The 18,917-nt window shown below is 54.7% G+C and overlaps 1 protein-coding gene across 2 annotated transcripts in view; it reads left to right on the plus strand.

The window, feature by feature from the left end:
- Nucleotides 1-14,407, plus strand: part of FBLN2 (fibulin 2) — an 86,181-nt gene extending 71,774 nt beyond the window's left edge. For both annotated transcript variants that reach the window (XM_032262316.1, XM_032262317.1), the window contains 9 exons: nucleotides 3,433-3,567; nucleotides 4,786-4,923; nucleotides 5,798-5,941; nucleotides 6,053-6,181; nucleotides 6,686-6,811; nucleotides 7,571-7,687; nucleotides 8,197-8,325; nucleotides 12,455-12,578; nucleotides 13,559-14,407. In XM_032262316.1, coding sequence (XP_032118207.1) covers nucleotides 3,433-3,567; nucleotides 4,786-4,923; nucleotides 5,798-5,941; nucleotides 6,053-6,181; nucleotides 6,686-6,811; nucleotides 7,571-7,687; nucleotides 8,197-8,325; nucleotides 12,455-12,578; nucleotides 13,559-13,916 — 1,400 coding nt within the window. In that variant the 3' untranslated portion in view covers nucleotides 13,917-14,407. The remainder of the gene's footprint in view (nucleotides 1-3,432; nucleotides 3,568-4,785; nucleotides 4,924-5,797; nucleotides 5,942-6,052; nucleotides 6,182-6,685; nucleotides 6,812-7,570; nucleotides 7,688-8,196; nucleotides 8,326-12,454; nucleotides 12,579-13,558) is intronic.
- The last annotated feature ends 4,510 nt before the right edge of the window (nucleotides 14,408-18,917 follow it).

Raw genomic sequence — 18,917 nt, forward strand, 5'->3', positions numbered from 1 at the left:
CCGTAAGCCCTTGTCCTCCAGTTCGTGGTCCCAAATGAGATAGACCCAAAGTAGCTGGGACTCAGGGCAGACCGTGGTAAATGCCATCACAGAGACACACGCAGAGGGCGAGCTCATTCCAGCTGGTGGTAGCGGGATAGCATTTGGAAATCAGGAAGGGCATGTGGGTAGAAGGAACAGCTTGAAAAAAGGAATGGAAGTAAGAGCAGAACATAGTGTGTGCAGGCCTGTGACCAGAGCCCCCTTTGTCTTCTCTGTGCTCCATGTCCAGCCCGGACATGTCCCCTTCCTTCCTCACCTTTCACTGCTGGGCACATGGGCCCATGGTGCTGGGCTGAATGCCTGCTGCAGACATGTTTGCCCTAGGCCTCCAGCCGTTGGCACAACATGCGCTCCTGACCCTGCTTGCCAGCAGCTGGCCAGCTCTTCCTGTCTGGGTTGGGTCCGTATGTGTACGTCTGGGAAGGCAGATCCCACGAGGGCCCTTGAGCACCCCTCCTGGGACGCCCTGCCCTCTCACTGTGCCTGAGTATGCAGGCTCCTCTGCTTGCTTGGAGATAAGACCTCACGCTAAAAGGGATCCCCAGGCACCTGCAAAGTGGGTTCTGGGAGTAAAAGAGCAAGGGCACATTCCATTCAGCAAAATTTATGAGCTCACATGCATTCCTTTATTTCTTTCCCTCCTTGTTCATCCTGTACAAACGCGTCAGCGCCTCCCCTTCATCCTTCCATGCCCCTCACGCACATGTTCATCCTGTCGTGCTAGCACCTGCTGCGCATTCTTTCCGTCATTTGTACATCCACAGCGCACTCCTGCAGTTTATTTGTTTGCTCTGCACTTGTTTATTAACCCAGACAGGTGAAATGGGAGGCTCATGCTAGGATCAAGAGTGTGGCCTCTGCAGCCAGCCTGCCTGCCTGTGCTCAAATCCTGGCTCTTTGGATTTCTAATTATAGACCTTAAACGAGTTGGTTAACCTCCCTGAGCCTCAGTTTCCTTAACTGGGAATGAGATAACAACACCCACCTCAAAGAGTCATTGTGGGGATTAAATGAACCAGTTCATTTAAAGAACTTGCTAGTTCTGTGACATCATCATTAGATTCAACCGATGTGTAATACTGAGGCAAACTGCAGAGGTAGTAAGCTCTCTGTCACTGGAGGTATGTAAATCAAAGTGGGACAGTATTGGGTGTGAGCTGTGCCAGAGACTCCCCTGTGTTTACCATTTACCTTTTGTGGTCTGTAGACTGTCTTGGGCACGGGGAGAAGTGCTTCAGGTGGGCTGGGCTGCAGGGAGGTGTGAGGGAGGCAGCCCCCAGCTCTGAGCCTCCCAGGAGGCGGTGCTGCAGCAGTGCCTGAATGATGGGGCCAAGGGCACAGCTCCAGGCCAGGCACTGGCTTCCGTTCTTGATCCTGCCACCTGGCTGTCCGTGTGACTGGTCCAGTCACAGCACTCCTGGGAGGCTGATTTCCTCATCTGTGAAATGGGGCTTGCAGAACCAAGTCCTCTAAACCACCTGACCCTGGTGAGCCTCCGCTCATGGTGCTGCTGTTATTTATTGCCTTAATTCCTCCAGGCTGTGAGAGACTCCCTAGGCTATGGGCATTTCTGGGGTCCTGGGAACTGTCTCCCTCTGTTAGTCCAGCCTATAAATCAAGTCTTTATCGTGCGCAGCCAAGCCTTCCTTGGAAACTGCTGGCCCAGAACTGCTGGCCCATTCCCAGCCACCCCCGGGTTTGCCTGGCCTGGACACTGTTTGGTTCACCTGTGAACTTGGGAGGGTCTCTTTCTCCAGGGCTCCACCTCTCCACCTGATCGCCTAGTAGTCCTTGTAGACTCAACTCGAATGTCACCACTCCTGAGAAGTGAATCTGATGGTCCAGAACCACAGCAGGCACTTCTCTGGCTGGAGCCTCCAAGCCTCCACCTGCCTGTCCTTGAGGGCCAGAACTGGGGCCGACACACCCACTTGGTCACAGGAGCCTAGCACAGAGTTAATGTGTATAGAATGGATGGATAAGCAGAGGAATGGTGCACCCGACCGCCGCTGCAAGGTGGAGCATCAGGGGTCAGGAACTGGGTCAGCTCTCCATGCCGGCTTAGCTCTGGCCCCAGGGTGGTTTCTGAGTTGGTGGCCTCTGTGGCCCTGGGGGTGGTTTCTGAGTTGGTGGCCTCTGTGGCCCCAGGGATAGTCCCTGAGTTGGTGGCCTCTGTGGCCCCAGGGCTGGTTTCTGAGTTGGTGGCCTCTGTGGCCTCAGGGGAGGTTTCTGAGTTGGTAGTCTCTGTGGTTCCCCACCTCCCTTACACATCCTCTCTCTCCTTCATTGGCTTCTCCTCTCTCCAGCTGCTTATCCCTGGAATCTCCCAGGAGTTGGTCCTTGGCCTCCTCTCATTGTGGCCTCTTCTCCTGGGTGGCCTCAGCCATCTGACCATTCTCAAGTTGCTATTCTCACTCGGACCCCTTGTGTGAACTCAAGGCGTGTCCTTGGCTGCCTCTTCACCCTCAAACTCTCATGGCCAGCAGGGCTCCCACCTTGCCCCACAGCCTGCACCTCACAGCTGCCCTCACTGCCACCTGTCCAGCTGCGTGGCCAGAAGCTCTGTGGGCCTCTGGGCCCCTCCTCCTGCCTCATCTTCATCTCATCCGTCAGTGGGTCCTGTTGGTTCCAGCTTCACAATACTTCCAGAATCCAACCGCTTCTCCCGCCCCATAGAAGGTAGTCTGAGCCACTGAATCTCCTGCCTGGATCCTCACCCCTGTTGTCCACCCCCTGCCAGAGATCCCTTCTCCAAAGAAGTCAGACCACTCCCTCCTCTGCTTGGAACTCTCTGTGGCTCCCAGCCTTCCTCCTGCTCACCCTCTTTCTCCTTTCTCTCCCCTGCAGCACATGCCACTCCTGGGGGGCCCTTGAACCTGCCAAGCTGGGTTCCTTCTCAGGGCCTTCACGTCCCTGACCCCTCTGCCTGGACTGTCTGCGTGACCCAGTCTGTCAGCTTGTCACATCTTTGCTCAAATGTCTTCTTTCCTGAGAATCCATCCCTGACCCATCCCCCCCCAGCGCCCCCGCATACTGCTCTGTTTTGTCCACAGCACTGAGCACCAGCTCCATTTGTGTTTGTTTATGTATTTATTGTGCCCCCTCCCCTTGTGTGTCTGCCCCACAAGGGCAAAAATTTCTGTCTGTCTTGGTCACTGATGTACACCAAGTGCCAAGAATGGTGCTTGGTGCATAGCAGGTGCTCAATAAATCTTTGTTGAATGAACGGATGTTTGGGTGCCGAGACATCAGCCACATCTCTGGATGGTGAGCACCTTGAGGGCAGGGCCTGGTGCTCCCTCCCTCCTGGTGGTCCAAGGTCTGCTGGCTGCACTCAGCCACTGTTCTGGGGGCTCCCTGTAGCCTCTGACGGTCTCGCTCTCCCTGCAGACATCAACGAGTGCGTGACGGACCTGCACACGTGCAGCCGGGGTGAGCATTGTGTGAACACGCTGGGCTCCTTCCGCTGCTACAAGGCACTCACCTGTGAGCCAGGCTATGCCCTCAAGGATGGCGAGTGTGAAGGTGAGAAGGGCCCAAAAGGACCAGCTGGAGGCCTTACCCCTCCCTGGCTCCACCTGGCCATGCTCAGGCCATGCTCAGGCCTGGCCATGCCCCTCCCCATCCCTTCCCTTCTAGCAAGCTCCCCTTAGTTGGGCTTCCTGCTGGTGGGAAGACCCCATGATGGTGGTGTTTGGGGCGGAGGTGGGAGGCTGAGGCTGGGTGAGAGCAGGCTAGGTCCACCTGGCTTTGCTCCTGCCTGCTGGTGCCTGGGTGCCAGTTATTCTCCTCATGGTGGGTTGGTTCTCCTGTTTGTATGTTGAGGTGGAGCCCACAGAGGGCTCACTCTGTCCCTTTCACTGGAAAATTCCAGGCTTCTAAGCAGAGGGAGGGGTTTCATCCAACCTTTTCAACAAGTACTTCCCGAGCTGCTCTTATGTGCCTGCGGGGTCCTGGGTACCAGGGATGCAGGGTGGGGTGCTGTGGCCCTTCTCTGATCTCGTGGTGTGGTGCACACAGGCAAATGGAGATGGCAGAGTGACTGGGGGCCCCTGTAAGTGATGGGTTCAAGGAGGCCCCTGGAGGAGGTGATGTTGGAGTTGAGACCTGAATGAGAAGCTCCTGGGGAGGGTGTTCAGGCAGAGGGGGCAGTGTGCTGAGGCCCACAGGATGTGGGGAGGAAGCACTCTTGGCATGTTCCAGAAGCAGGAAGTCTCTGGGGCTGGAGCCTTGTTGCTACCTGTGCTACCTCCCTAAAGTGGGGACACATGACCTTACCTTCAAGATTCAGGCACATGGTGGGGACATCCCCACTTCTGCCCCCTGCAAGTGTGGGGCAGTGGCTAACAGAGCAGACTTGGAAGCCCGTCCCCCGAGTTCTGTCCTGGTCCAGTGCTCCCCAGTGGTGGAGCCTTGTTTATGCCTCAGCTTCCCTCTTTGTAAGATGGAGCACATCATGACATCTACTTCGTAGGGTTGTGTGGGGATTAGGGAAATCAGTCCATCTCAGAGTGCCCAGAACAGTGCCTGGGACCAAGGAGAAGTGCAGTAAACATGGCCACATCGTTGTTACTTCTGCGACGAGGGCCACGCCAGCAAGTGTGGCTCTGCCAGCTTCCCAGGGAGCAGATCTTTGTGGCCATCAGGGTCATGGTTCTGAGGGCGGGGATGTGTGGGCAGGGCTGCTCAGTGTAAAGGCAGGACCTGCCCCCCAGCCTTTGACACCCCGCCTCTCCTCTGCAGACGTGGATGAGTGTGCGATGGGCACGCACACCTGCCAGGCAGGCTTCTTGTGCCAGAACACCAAGGGCTCCTTCTACTGCCAGGCCCGGCAACGCTGCATGGAGGGCTTCCTGCAGGACCCTGAAGGCAACTGTGTGGGTGAGCAGGGGCTGCGGGGCTGGGGGCCACTAGGGGCATTGTGGGGGCTTTGAGGGCTTTAGAGATCAGTGAGGCCTGGCTTCTGCACCATTCCTCTCCCAGCCTCCTTGTCCCTCCCTGTGAATGGCATGTCCCCCAAAGTGCAGCTGCTTCCACTACCTTGAGCTGTGGGACCTTTGCCGAGTTACTATGCAGTAGCCTCCCTGAAGCTGTCTGTGGAGTTGGACTGGATGCGAATGAGTATCCACTTTTTTTAACCAGTCAGCAGTGCTGTGTGATAGATCATGACCTCGCACATACATCTACACACATCCGGGAAGAACTGGAACACTAGCGTCCCCACACGGTGCTGCGTGTGATACCCACTGAAATTCCCCATTACCAGAGAATGCCAGTGAGACCTCCTAGAATGAGTCTATGTTGCACTCGAGGGTTGAGACTTACAGTTTCACAGATGCCAGTCTAGTTGTCCCCAAGTGGGCCTGAGGTTCCACCCGCTCTGTGCCCTCATCAACTCCTTCCAAAAAGGGGTTTGCTAACTTAGTCTCTGCGCCTCTAAAATGTCTTGTTAGTGTGCTGTGCTTCCTCAGCATCATGTGCTTCCCCGGCCTGTGGTTGGTGTAGCTATCCTGGTACTGAGCCTCGATCCTGCCCTGCCTCCAGCTGCTCTGTTGGGCAGATATGAAAGGGTGTAGGGCCAGCCAGCAGGTGCTTGGGTTCTGGGAGGTGGGGCACAGGGGTGGGACAGTCTGGCTCTGCAGCTCTGACCAAGGCTGGTCTGGAGCCTGGGATCCTCCCAGTGTGGCCCTGGGAGGGGATGGGGCTTGGGAAGGCACCATGCCAGGCTCCCTGTCACCCTCACCTGCCTCTGCAGACATCAACGAGTGCACATCATTGCCCGAGGCCTGTCGGTCAGGCTTCAGCTGCATCAACACAGTGGGCTCCTACACTTGCCAGAGGAACCCACTGGTCTGCAGACATGGCTACCACGCCAGTGAAGATGGGGCCAAGTGTGTGGGTAAGGCCTGCCCCTCCGCCCTGCCAGCCAGCGCGGCTTGCCTGCTTCCCTACCCATGGGAGGTGTGTGTGGAGGGAGCCCCAGGCCTCAGGGTGTCCTGCTCATCCACAGACGTGAACGAGTGTGAGACGGGTGTGCACCGCTGCGGTGAGGACCAGGTGTGCCACAACCTCCCTGGCTCCTACCGCTGTGACTGCAAAGCTGGCTTTCAGCGGGACGCCTTCGGCCGGGCCTGCATCGGTAGGTAGGGCTGGTGGCCAGGACTCCTGGGGAACACTTGGCTGGGCCCATGCCCTCTGTGCACTTCACCTCCCCATGCCCAGCACCCCCATTGCCTGAGTGGGACCCACCTGATGAAGCCCCCAAGGCCGCCTTCCAGCTGGCCTTATCCTCCTGCTGGATCTGGCTGTGACTCCCCCACCTTCTTGGTCCCTGCTGTCTCATCCTTGTGTCTCTGCCCCTCTTGCTCTGGTCTTTCCTGCTTCCCTCAGTCTCTGTCACCATCTCTTCTTGTCGCTTGCTGTGCCTGTGTCTGTCCCTCTGGCCTCTGCCTCTCACCTTCCTCCAACACCCTTGCTGTGTCCCCGCCACCTGGTCTCTGCCTCTCTGTCCTTGCCTCTCCCTGTCTTTCCTTCTGTGTCCTTCTCCCACCCAGTCCCCTCTTTGGCCCTGGGTGGCTACTGGGGGTGGAAGGAGCTGGCTTCCAGGCCACCCACCCTGTGCCTGCTGCCTGCCCTCCCATAGACGTGAACGAGTGCTGGACCTCGCCGGGCCGCCTGTGCCAGCACACGTGTGAGAACACGCGCGGCTCCTACCGCTGTTCCTGCGCCTCTGGCTTCCTGTTGGCGGCCGATGGCAAGCACTGTGAAGGTACGCTGGCCCTAATCTCTGACCCTGACCCTGGCCTCCGACCCCATGCTGCCTGGTATCCACAGCGGACAGAGCCACCTTGGAAAGCCCAGACCCTCCCCGACCCTTCACCCTCACACCTTCACCCAGACCGGCCCCTCCCTCCTCCTCCATCTGGCCAATCCCTCTAAGGCCTCCACTCTCGCCTTCCTCCTGTTGTCTTCTGCCCTGAATTCCCCCGATGAGGTCCGGGGGCCCCAGCTCCCTCCGTCCAGAGGGGCTGGGTCTCTGTGTCATCTGTACCGCCAGGTAGGGTACCGAGGCATGAACAGGTGGGTTCATGTACCCACCTGTGTGGGATGCACCTGTGGCTGAGGGAGGGACTGTCACATTGTTCCCACATGTGTTCATGGTGCTGTTGCCCCAAGCTCAGTGGGGCCTGGTGTGGAGTGAGGTCACCAGGCTGCTCAGCGAGGGAGTGAGGGGCCAAGACAGAGGAGCATGGGGTCTTGGCCCATTTACCTGGCACAGTCTTTTCCAGCCCCTCCCTGGCCTGGAGGCACTTTCCTCGCTTTCTCCTAGTGAGATGAGTTGGCTGAGACCCCTGGGAGGCCATGCATCCCTTCCCAGTTACCGGCCTGGCAGGAGAGCTGGCCCTCGAATGGGCAAGCCCCATTCCACACCAGGGAACATGACGGGCCTGGCTGTCAGGAGGCATCTGGATGCGCTCTCCAAGGTGGACCTGGGCCCTGCCATGACTGCCTGCTGGTATCCCTGCAGATGTGAACGAATGTGAGGCCCACCGTTGCAGCCAGGAGTGTGCCAACATCTACGGCTCCTACCAGTGCTACTGCCGCCAGGGCTACCAGCTGGCTGAGGACGGGCATACCTGCACAGGTACCTGTCCTCTGCCCAAGGGCTCCCTTCCAGAGAGACTCCTTCCCCTTGTGCCAGGCTCCCTGAGAGTCCTTCCTGGGCCATGGACACAGAAAGGTTTTAGCATCAATCTGAGTTCAAGCCCCAGCTCTGCAGTTTCCTAGCCGTGTGACCTTGGGCAAATTGCCTCTCCACTCTGACCTCAGGCTCCTCCTCTGTAAAATGGAAATAATGATTCTGACTTCAGGGGGATGAAGAACTAAGTTGACATAGGTGCCCATGTCTGGCATCTGATTGTCCCTTCCACTGGTGGCAGCAATCAGGGAGCAGCCCTAGGGTGTAAGCACTGGAGTGGGATCCTGTTTTGCTTTGTGGCCTTGGGCAAGTCTCTTCTACTCTCTCAGTCCCCTTGTCCTCATTTTAGAAATGGGCCTTTAAGCTCTGTGACTGTGACAGGGACGGGCTGACTGTCAGTGGCTGGGCCCTGTGGGTGGACAGGATTCACTGGGGGTCGGACCTTTCTCTGACAGACATCGACGAGTGTGCTCAAGGTGCCAGCATCCTCTGCACCTTCCGCTGTCTCAATGTGCCGGGGAGCTACCAGTGTGCATGTCCTGAGCGGGGCTACACCATGACCGCCAACGGGAGGTCCTGCAAGGGTGAGCAAGTCCCCCCGCCCCCGCCTCCACCAGGGTCCCGGGCAGGCTCCAAGCAGACCCAGAAAAGCACACGCGGCTTGCATGCACTTGGAGCCCCCATATCCAGTGCAGAAATTCAGGATGGCCACCGCCTCCAATGGCCATGTTAACTGAGGTTGTGCCTGGGATGAAGAAGCTGACAGTCTTGCTGCTGCTCAGTCCAGCTTAGAATCTTCTAGGCTTGGGCTTGGCACTGCGACCCTGCCCTGAGAGTGGAACAGGGATACTATGGGGTGATTCTAAGGAGGCAGGAGGCCTGTCCAGTGAGAAGACTGCAGAAGAGCCACAGGGAACCCAGGCAGTGTCCCGAGTCTCTGCAGTGTTATGTGGACACAAGGGGATCAGGCAGGTCTGTGGACCCAGAGGGTAGGGTGGGATCCCTGGAGTAGGGCAGGGGGTCACAGGGAGGCTGATCCCAGACCTTGTGCCGAAAGGTGTTCTCCTTGTCAGAGCTGTGTAGATCTGGGAGGGCTGCACAATGGGAGGGTCTCCACTCCCCTGCCATTGAGGATGTGCAAGGGCTGGCAGTCACCTGTCAGAATTTGCAAGAGAGGGGACTGTGTCCCTGAATAGAGACCATGTTCTGTGGTATTTAATGTTCCTCCTCCTCTAGAGAGTTGTAATTCTAAGTTCGGTGCCATTTGCCACCAGATTCTGGGCCTGGTAAGTCACCAGGGCAAGGTGAGGGGCCACGACACAGAAGGGGGCCTTGCCCTGGGAGAACCAACCCCTGGGCCCCTCAGCCCCTGGGCCCTCAGCCCCTCAGCCCCTCGGCCCCTCAGCCCCTCGGCCCTTGGGTGCTGCAGAGCTCAGACCACCTGCCTGGCTTCAGTGGCCAGGTCTTCCCCACACATGGAGCTGGGAACCTGGAGTTCCCTGGGGTACAGCCTTCGGGGTGTGACCGGGGGCCTGGCCCAGCCCTGGGCATCTTCTTGGCTCACAAAGACAGGTCCTGGTGTTCTGGGGACCAGGGGTCAGAGTTGGCACCCAGAAGGGTTTGGAGTTAGCCCAGCATGGTGCAGGCTGGTGGTTGCTCCCTGTCAGTGAATCCTGAGATCAAGTCGGTGGACTTTAGCCAGCTGTCTGCGTTCTCCTTTCTATTAGCATAGAACAGAAAGCAGCATCGGGCAGGGTAGAGTGGCGCAGCATGGGGCAGGTACCCCTACGTTCCAGCCCTTATGTGTGTACCTAGTCCCAGTGCTCAAGGGGTCCTTTACTGCGGGTGGATGTAGACATGTCAGAGTCCTAAGTTACATCAGAAGAGTGTGTGAAGACCTGACTTCTCTGACTGGGAGGCCTGCTGGGCCCACAGAAGCTGGCCTAAGTCTTGCGGGCTGCAAAGCCCTCTGCTATTTAATTTTTAAAAAATCAATATGGACTCTGTAAAATGTAAGGATTCTACTCACCATGTGCTTAGCTTGGCAGGAAGTACAACTTTATCCTTCTGGATTGTGATTTCGCACGTGACACCAAGGCCCTGTTCCTCCTGGTGCCAGAACACAAGTGTGGCCACTCAAGGAAGCCCTGTAAAACCCTGCAGTGACATTAGCTCTTGGAGGAGTTTCAGGATGCCAGCCTGTCTACACTGACAAGAGACTCTCCCTGGCTTTTTATTTTCCAAACCACACCAGGCACCTGGGGACACCTGGATGCCCACATGTGCCTGGCTGGCCACTAGAGAGGGCTCCCTGGGATGGTATATGCCAATCATGGTGTACCTGACTCCCAGTGCTTCTCTCTTGACCAGGCTTGCCTCCGACCCTGTCTCTGCATCCTCTTCTTGGGGTGGCTGCCCCTCTGCCCCCACAGCTTTCTCTGTGTTGAAGAACTGGTGAGGCTAGGTCCCCTCTGCAAGCCCCCGCCACGCCACCAGCCCGCACCAGGAGTTTGGGGCAAGGTAGAGCTGCATATCCGCGCATCTGCTGCCCTCACTTCCTCTCCAGACCTTCCTTCTGGAAGAGCCTTCTGACTCACATGGTGGGGGAGGGCACAGCAGGGGCTGCCGGCTCCCCGGCCTCGTCCATTTCCCAGGTCACTCCACATAGCCGCTTCTGCAGCTACTGACCTTCAGAGCTAAGAGGTTGTCCTCTTGTTCTGTTCTGGCTTGGGCCAAACCCTGAGGTCCCTCAGCTCAAATGGAGGCGGAGGCTGACCTTGGGGGAAAGAATATGCTTGACAATGTCTCCATTAGCCTCCAGCCCCTCCCCAACAGCTGGAAAAAAAAAAAAAAACAACGACAGGAAAAGCCAAAGGAGGCCCTCTCCATGTGGAGTCCATTAGCGAATAATCAGCAGCCTGGGACCACCCAGTTGGGCTCTACCCTTCCTGGCCTCTTGCGATGCTTTCTCCCACTCACCCCTGCACCACCGTGGGACCCATTTTACAGAGGGAGGGAAGTGAGACCCAGAGAGGTAAACAGATGTGAGCTGATCCCCTACAAGACAGCCTGGTGGCCAAGAGCCCAGAGTGGGTGGTGGGCCAGGGGTAGTGAGTCCTGGCCTTGCCCTGGAAGCCGCGTGGCCCGGGGCACATTCGTGGACACCTGCACCTGCCTCGTGGGGTTGGTGTCGGTGCAGACTGCCTCAGGCATCACAGAGATGCTGGGCGGTAAACTCTGGAGGCAGGCTGACTATTGTTACTATTACTCGTATATTGTTGTTATTGTTAGGAGTCAGCTTGGCATCATGATTGATCCCAGATTTTGACATCAGCCACACCTGGCTTGCTGCCCTGCTCACTGCTCTGTGACCTTGAGCAAGGCTTTGCCCCTCTCTGCACCTCTATGCCCCCCTCCTCTGTCTGCAGAAGCCAATGATCCTCACTGCACTGGGCTGGTGTGAGGACTGAGTGAGGAGAAATTTCTAAATGGTATTGATATGGGGGATTGGAAAACAAAAACTGAAGCCCCCCATGGTTGCCCCGGAAGACCCCTGCCTCCACCCCATGGGACTTACCCGAGGCCTCCTGAGACGGCCCTCTCTGGGCTGAGCAGCTCATCCTTAAAGAAAGTTTCTCAAGAACCCATTTCTAAGACCTTTTGTCCTCTGGATGTCTGTGGGCTACACACACACACACACACACACACACACACACACACACACCCGGCTTCTCTGAACTTTTGTGAACAATATCTATTCCTATGTCTGTTGATGTTTATATGTTTCTTTGTCCTGGACGGGCCCTTTGTGTGTTTCTCTGCACCTGTGTGGGTGTGCGTGTGCTCACGTGTGTGCTGAGCCTTTGTGGCTGTTGGAGTTCCTTCTGAATGTACAGGAAGTGTCAGCACATCTGTGGCTCATGGGGGACGTTCACTCATAGCTCTGTGTCTCAGAGTCTGTACTTGCAAGTGATGGGTCTTACACTTCTGTCCAGCAAGACATGTTGAGTGCTTCTCCATGCAGGCACTCCACTGGGTGCTGGGGACACCGTGGGAATGAGAACAAATACGCCTGCCCTCCTGGAGCCCAGGTTGAGGGGGGACGGTGGAAACATACAAAACATGCAGCCATACAAAACAGCCTAGGTGTGTTGCAGAGCATTACGAGCCACAGAAGGGTAAAATGGGTGGGATGGAGGGTGAAGGAGGACCACTGTAGAGTCAGGGAGGCCATCCTGGAGGGGATGACTCAAGGTCTGAGAGTTAAAAGATGAGAAGGAGCCAGCAACAGGAAAAGCTGGGGAAAGCATTCTGGCAGCAGCAACAAAGGCCCTGGGGTAGATTAAGGGTCGGGCTATTGGGGCAGCCCAGGGATGTCCAGCAGGTCTGTGGCCTCTGTGGAAGAGAAGGGGCTTAGAAAGGCCAGAGAGGCCTTGCCCTATGTGGCTTGATGTCCAAGAGTGGGACTTAGGCTTTATTCCAGAGTACGAGAAGCCACTGGAGGATGTGACATGAGGTGATTGACACTTTAGAGCAAGGCCCCCTGTGGCAGGTGCCGAGCAAGTGAGATGGGGCATGTGTGTCCAGGGGGGCACACGGGCTGTTCTTACAGGTCCTGCTGCCGTGGGGCCCAGGCCTCTCATGCAGGCTGGGGAGGTTCAGGCTGGGACCCCCAGCTGTGGTGACTCTGCCACTGCCCCTCTTCTCCCCCAGACCTGGATGAGTGTGCACTGGGAACTCACAACTGTTCTGAGGCTGAGACCTGCCACAACATCCCGGGCAGCTTCCGCTGCTTGCGCTTCGATTGTCCTCCCAACTACGTCCGAGTCTCCAACACGTGAGTGCCCCCACCCCAGTCCCTGACCCAGGGAGCCTGCCCTGGTCCCGAACTACCCAGGGGAGAGGCCGAGAGATGGGCGCCTGCCTCGACCACCTCCTTCTCTTCCCAGCCCCTGACTGCTGGGTCTGTGGGATTGGTGAGCAAAACAAATACAAGTACCTTGTAGACAGTTCAGGGTTGAGAGGAAGAAGGGGAAAGACTCGGAAAACACCAGCCCTCTTCCTCACACACATGCATAGTAGTTACTGCTGTGTGGCCAGTTATCCCAGCTAACATTGAGCACCATAATACAACACATAATTTCTCTGTCACACAGTGTCTAAGGGCTAGGAGCCTGGGAGCGGTGTAGCTAGGTGGTCTGGCTCAGGGTCTCAGGGGCTGCCCGCTGGGGCTGCAGGGTCCTGCCACCACTCATGGGGCTCTGGGTGGGAGGCCTCAGCTCCACACCGCATGAGCTTCTCCAGGACACTGCTTGTGACATGCCACTCTCCACCTCGGCATCAGGAGCATGAGCGATAGCCGCTTAACCTCACTTAATCTCAGAACTGACAGACAGCTCCTCTGCCACCAGCCACATAGCCCGGACTTGGGAGGGACCCTGGGTGCACAGGGAAGAAGGGAGAAGGGAGGAGGAAGGGAAGAAGGAAAAGGAAGGAGAAAGAATGGGAGGATGGCAGGAGGGAGGAAGAAAGGAGCATGGGGAGGGTAAGAGCTGCTAATGAGCCCTGCCGGTGCCATGCTAAGCTTTGTATGTATAACCTCACCCCATTCCAGTGAGCCCATGAAGCTTTTATTAACCTCCTCTCACAGGCGAGGAAACTGAGACCCAGAAGTAAGGGGACTTACCTGAGGCTTCCAGGCCACTAGGGGGAGAGCTGGCCCTTGATCCTGCTGCTGAGCTGTGCCATGTCTGTGTCCCTGTCTGTGGTGGGGGTGGGTGGGTGAGCAGTGGGTGACCCAGCCCATCCTCCCTGCAGGAAGTGCGAGCGCACCACGTGCCATGACTTCGTGGAGTGCCGTAACTCGCCGGCAACCATCACGCATTACCAGCTTGACTTCCAGACGAACCTCCTGGTGCCCACGCACATCTTCCGCATTGGCCCCGCGCCAGCCTTCACAGGGGACACCATTGCCCTGACCATCATCAAGGGCAATGAGGAGGGCTACTTTGGCACGCGCAGGCTCACCCCCTACACGGGCGTGGTCTACCTGCAGCGGGCGGTGCTGGAGCCCCGGGACTTTGCCCTGGACGTGGAGATGAAGCTCTGGCGGCAGGGCTCTGTCACCACCTTCCTGGCCAAGATGCATATCTTCTTCACCGCCTTTGGTGTGTGAGGTGCCAGCACGGGCCACCTGTGGAGGCGGTGCAGCCCGGGGCTCACGCTGTGTGGGAGGGACTGGGTTACTATTGTGGTTTTTACTATAACTTTGTAAATTAACTTAATTTTGCTGACTTGATTCCTGTGGCCTTCTGGACTCCTCCTCTGCCCCACAGGAGGAAGTTCCATGGCAGGCGGTGCGTTCTCATGCAGGCACCAAGTGGAAGCTCGTGGGGTGGGCCACAGCGGTGGCAGGTGCCCTGTGGGTGAGGCTGGGCGATGACCTGAGGACCCGGAGACACACAACCATGTTGGGGCTCTTGGACTCCCCTGGATGACCTGTCCCCAAAGTTGACATTCCATTTCATGTTCCACTGTGATTCTTTTCTTTTTTAAAAAAATCATTTTAAAGTTTTTTGTTTAATTATAAAGTAGTATATGTACATTGTTAAAAAAAAAAAACAACTCAACTAGTATGAAAGGGTTATAAAGTAACAGAGGAAAACACCTCGTTGTCCCCTTACTTTTGTAAAGCGTTTTGAGTTTGACAGTGTTCTGTGGCTTGGCCAGCTGCCACAGGGTTCCGTGGCCTGGCCAGCATGTCAGTTCATTGATCAGGACCTTGATGTCCTTCTGCAATAACAAGCTCCGCACCGGGAGTTCACCTTGGGGTGAGAGCACCCCAGTGTGAGCAGACACTCCTCGGGCCCTTTATTCTGCTTTTACCACTTCTGCTTTCCCTCCATCCTCCCACTGCCTTCCTCCGCCTTCCCCGATGGGGACCTCCGCCGCTGGTCTGTCAGTACCTCCTTGCATCCCTGGGTAGCACATTCCTGCATAAACCATTTCTGTTTTATTAAGAACCTCTGGGTCTGGATGTGGTGGCTCACACCTGTAACTAAGGTGGGTGGATCGCCTGAGCTCAGGCGTTTGAGACCTGGGCAACACGGCAAAACCCAGTTTCTACAAAAATTAGCCAGGCATGGTGGCCCATGCCTGTAGTCCCAGCTACTCAGGAGGCTGATATGGGAGGATGGCTTGAACCCAAGAAGTGGAGGTTGTAGTGAGCTGAGATGGCGCCACCGCACTCCAGCCTGGTGGCAGAGCCAGACCTTGTCTCAAAAATGAAGTGAAACAAAACAAAAACCTCTGGGAGCTGCCCTCCCCATTACACGTTTGTTTTGACATTGTCCAGAACATTATATGTATTTCAGATTTTGAGATTATTTTATAGCCACCTTCAATCCTAAGTAGGGGTGGCCTCAGTCAAAGTTCAATCATTGTCTCTCAAACGAAAGTTTTCCAGTCCCAAATCCCTGTGGTCACCCCTGAGCGGCACTAACAGGCTTTTGCCATAAAGCCCCGCCTGTGTAAGGACTCTGGGGCTTTTAGGGATAGTTTTATGGGAAGGAGTTGCAATATTCCTGGACGTGGAGTATGAACCCCCCAAAATCTGAATCAGCTGACCAGATGCTGGTCCTCAATCGCTGTTGCCTGAAGGGCAGGTTTACCTGCCTTCTATTTTGCAGCAGTCGGTGGGAGAAGCATTCCCAGCCACACCATCTCCATCCCCAGCATATGCTCTGGTAAAGCAGGTGCAGCCACTTCACAGAGAGTTTGTTCCAACATTCCAGTTTTCACCTAAGTATCCACCTTGATTCCATCGACCATCACATTTCTACATCCTCCCTTGAATGAGAACCTCTGTTCGGACTTCACTGATGGGGTTTGGAATCACAGAGCAGGGGCTCCCATAGACAGAGTCTGTCCTCCTCTCCCTGCCGTGGGCCTAGGGCTTTGGGTCCCCCGCTAGGTGGTGAGCCAAGGGACTCAGGCCTTTTCCTGGTTAGATTGTGAGACCACTGCCTCAGGCAACTCGAGATCAGAATTCTCACTGTCATTTTAGGCCTCTCAGCTTTTAAAAGTCCTCCAAACTAGAATGAATAACACAGATGTTTTAGGGTCTTTTCACATTGGGTGGCTGGCAGGGTCCTCCCGCTTCTGTGAGTGGACCAGCTTCTGCATTGAGACCGTTGTTCTGTCCTGTCAATATCCACTTTATTCATCTTACTTCTTAACAACTGCTTAAAAGCTTCCACTCTGCTGGGATGAGTCCCTTGACTCTCTCCTCGGTCCTACCCCTTTGTGTCGTCCATGCTGTCATGAAAAACCTTTGCTATCTGTTGTCTCTGCACACCTTTCCCTTTGTAGGAGGCTCTGAGGCCAGTAGCTGCATCTTGGGCCAACTGACTGTACCGTGGCCCAGCATGAGAATCTACGCCACACATTCCTTGGGTAGGGCCTCAGGCTAGAGGCTGCGGTCCAGGCTGACCAGAACGTTAGGCCAGGGTCCCCTCCCGCACTCACCCTTACTTACCTTTTAACTGTTGCAGATAACAATAACCAAAGGATTTTATATGTTCCTTTTTTTTGTTTCTTTGCATTTCCTTATACTCTAGAGAGCCAACTGCTTAGGAGTTGGATCCATCGTGTCGAAATTCCATTGGTAACTTTTACCTTAAAAAATAGATTGCACTGATTCTACTTACAAATGTATTTAAAAAAAAAAAAAAAGACAAAAGATTGATTGCAACACAGCTACGACCAGGAATCAAAGTTCCCTCAGCTCCACCCTTTTACCTCTGCTCTTCCCAAACCGCATGTTCCAGTGAGTCAGGGTTGGTCTAGAAAGTCCCACTTCTGACACCAACTGTAAGGAGTTCAGCAAATGATAGTTTAAGGAAGCCATCCCCGCCAGACTGCCCTCACTTCAGGCACCAGCTGAAAGTGTGGGTGTTTCCAGGATCACCCTCCCTTCAGACCAGCTGGTGACATATTCAGAGGTCCCGGTAAGCATCCTGAGGTACAATAATTCACTAGAATGATGCGAAGAAGTGTATAGCACTCAGGAAAGTGCTATACTTACTACAATTTTATTCTAGCAAAAGGATCCAGATCTAAGCCAGCCAAGGGGGAGAGACACAGAGGGCAGAGTCCAGGAAGGGTCCAAACATGGGTTTTCTGGTTGTCCCAGATGGTGTGACCTCCTCCCAGATACGATGTGTGGCAATATGCGAAGAGGATCACCAACCGAGGAAGTTTATTTGAGCCATTGGTACCTGGAGTTTTTACTGGAGCTCATTGGTGGCTGGGGCACAGACATTCCCAACACAAAGTGGCAGCACAGTTGCTAAAGATGGCACCAATGGTGGCCTGAGAACACGCACAGGGAATGCTGGTAGAGGGAATGCTGTGGCTGGAAATGCCAATGCAGGCATTGGAAAGATGTGAGGGAATGATGACTACAGAGACAGTGGAATTGGCTGGGGACTGGTGAGTTGTGCTGCCCTGCAGAGGGATGAGAGAGTCTGAGCTGTGAGTAGAAGGTTGGTGGCTAAGCGGGAGGCAGAGGGCCTAGAGCAGCTCACAAAGCAGCGCCTGTCTCCTGAAGGGGAAGGGCAGGCAGGCAGAGCTGAGTGGCAGGCCGAAGCACCTGTGAATTTTTTGTTGCATGTGGTAGGAAAAGTCCAACCGAATGCAGTGAAAAGTGGGGAAGGTCACGCCAGCCCAAGGGAACAGCATGTGCAAAGTTTGTGAAGTGGAGAAGCCTGATCTGCCTGGAAGGACTGGATGAGGAATGAGGGTGGAGGGGGTGTGGTGGGGCAGGGTCAGCAAGACACCATGAGCCTCCACTAGGGCTCTGATGTGAACCCATCTGGACCTGAGCTTTTTTTGGTCAATAGGCTATTAATTGCTGCCTGTTCTTCAGACCTTGTTATTGGTCCATTCAGGGCTTCAACTTCTTGGCTTAGTCTTGGGAGTGTGCAAGTGTCCAGGAATTTATCCATTTCTTCCAGATTTTCTGGTTTATGTGTATAAAGTTGTTTGTAGTAACCTCTGATAGTAGTTTGTATTTCTGAGAACTCAGTGGTGATCTCCCCTTTATTGTTTTTTATTGCATCTATTTGATTATTCTCTCTTTTCTTTGTTATTAGTCTAGGTAGCGGTCTGTCTATTTTGTTGATCATTTCAAAAAATCAGCTCCCAGATTTATGGATATTTTGAAGGGTTTTTTGTGTCTCTGTCAACTTCAGTTTTGCTCTGATCTTAGTTATTTCTTGTCTTCTGCTTGCTTTTGAGTTTTTTTGATCTTGTTCCTCTAGCTCTTTCAATTTTGATGATAGGGTGTTGATTTTAGATCCTTCCTTGTTTCTTATGTGGGCATTTATTGCTATAAGTTTCCCGCTAGACACTGCTTTAAATGTGTTCCATAGGATCTGGTACATTGTGTTTTCATTCTCATTGGTTTCAAAGAACATTTTTATTTTTGCCTATATTTCATTGTTTATCCATTTGTCATTCAGGAGAAGTTGTTCAGTTTCCATGTGATTGTGCAGTTTTGAGTGCTTTTCTTAATCCTGAGTTCTAATTTGATTGTGCTGTGGTCTGAGAGAGTGTTTGTTATGATTTTCGTTCTTTTGCATTTGCTGAGGAGTGATTTATTTCCAATTATGTGGTCAATTTTGGAGTAAGTGCAATGTGGTGCTGAGAAGAATGTGTATTCTGTGGATTTGGGGTGGAGAGTTCTGTATGTCTATTAGGTCCAGTTGGTCCAGATCTGCATTCAAGTCCTGGATATCCTTGTTGACTTTCTGTCTCATTGTCAATGGAGTGTTGTCAGTGGAGTGTTAAAGTCTCCCACTATTATTGTGCGGGAGTCTCAGTCTCTTTGTAGGTCATTAAGAACTTGCTTTATGTGCCGGGTGCGGTGGCTCACGCTTGTAATCCCAGCACTTTGGGAGGCCGAGGTGGGTGGATCACGAGGTCAAGAGATCGAGACCATCCTGGTCAAAATGGTGATATCCCATCTCTACTAAAAATACAAAAATTAGCTGGGCATGGTGGTGCATGCTTGTAGTCCCAGCTACTCGGGAGGCTGAGGCAGGAGGCAGGAGAATTGCTTGAACCCGGGAGATGGAGGTTGCGGTGAGCCGAGATCGCACCATTGCACTCCAGC

This window comes from Sapajus apella, unplaced genomic scaffold (assembly GCF_009761245.1).
Source record: "Sapajus apella isolate SASKATOON/1434 unplaced genomic scaffold, GSC_monkey_1.0 scaffold128, whole genome shotgun sequence".
In the NCBI taxonomy this organism is placed as follows: Eukaryota; Metazoa; Chordata; class Mammalia; order Primates; family Cebidae; genus Sapajus; species Sapajus apella.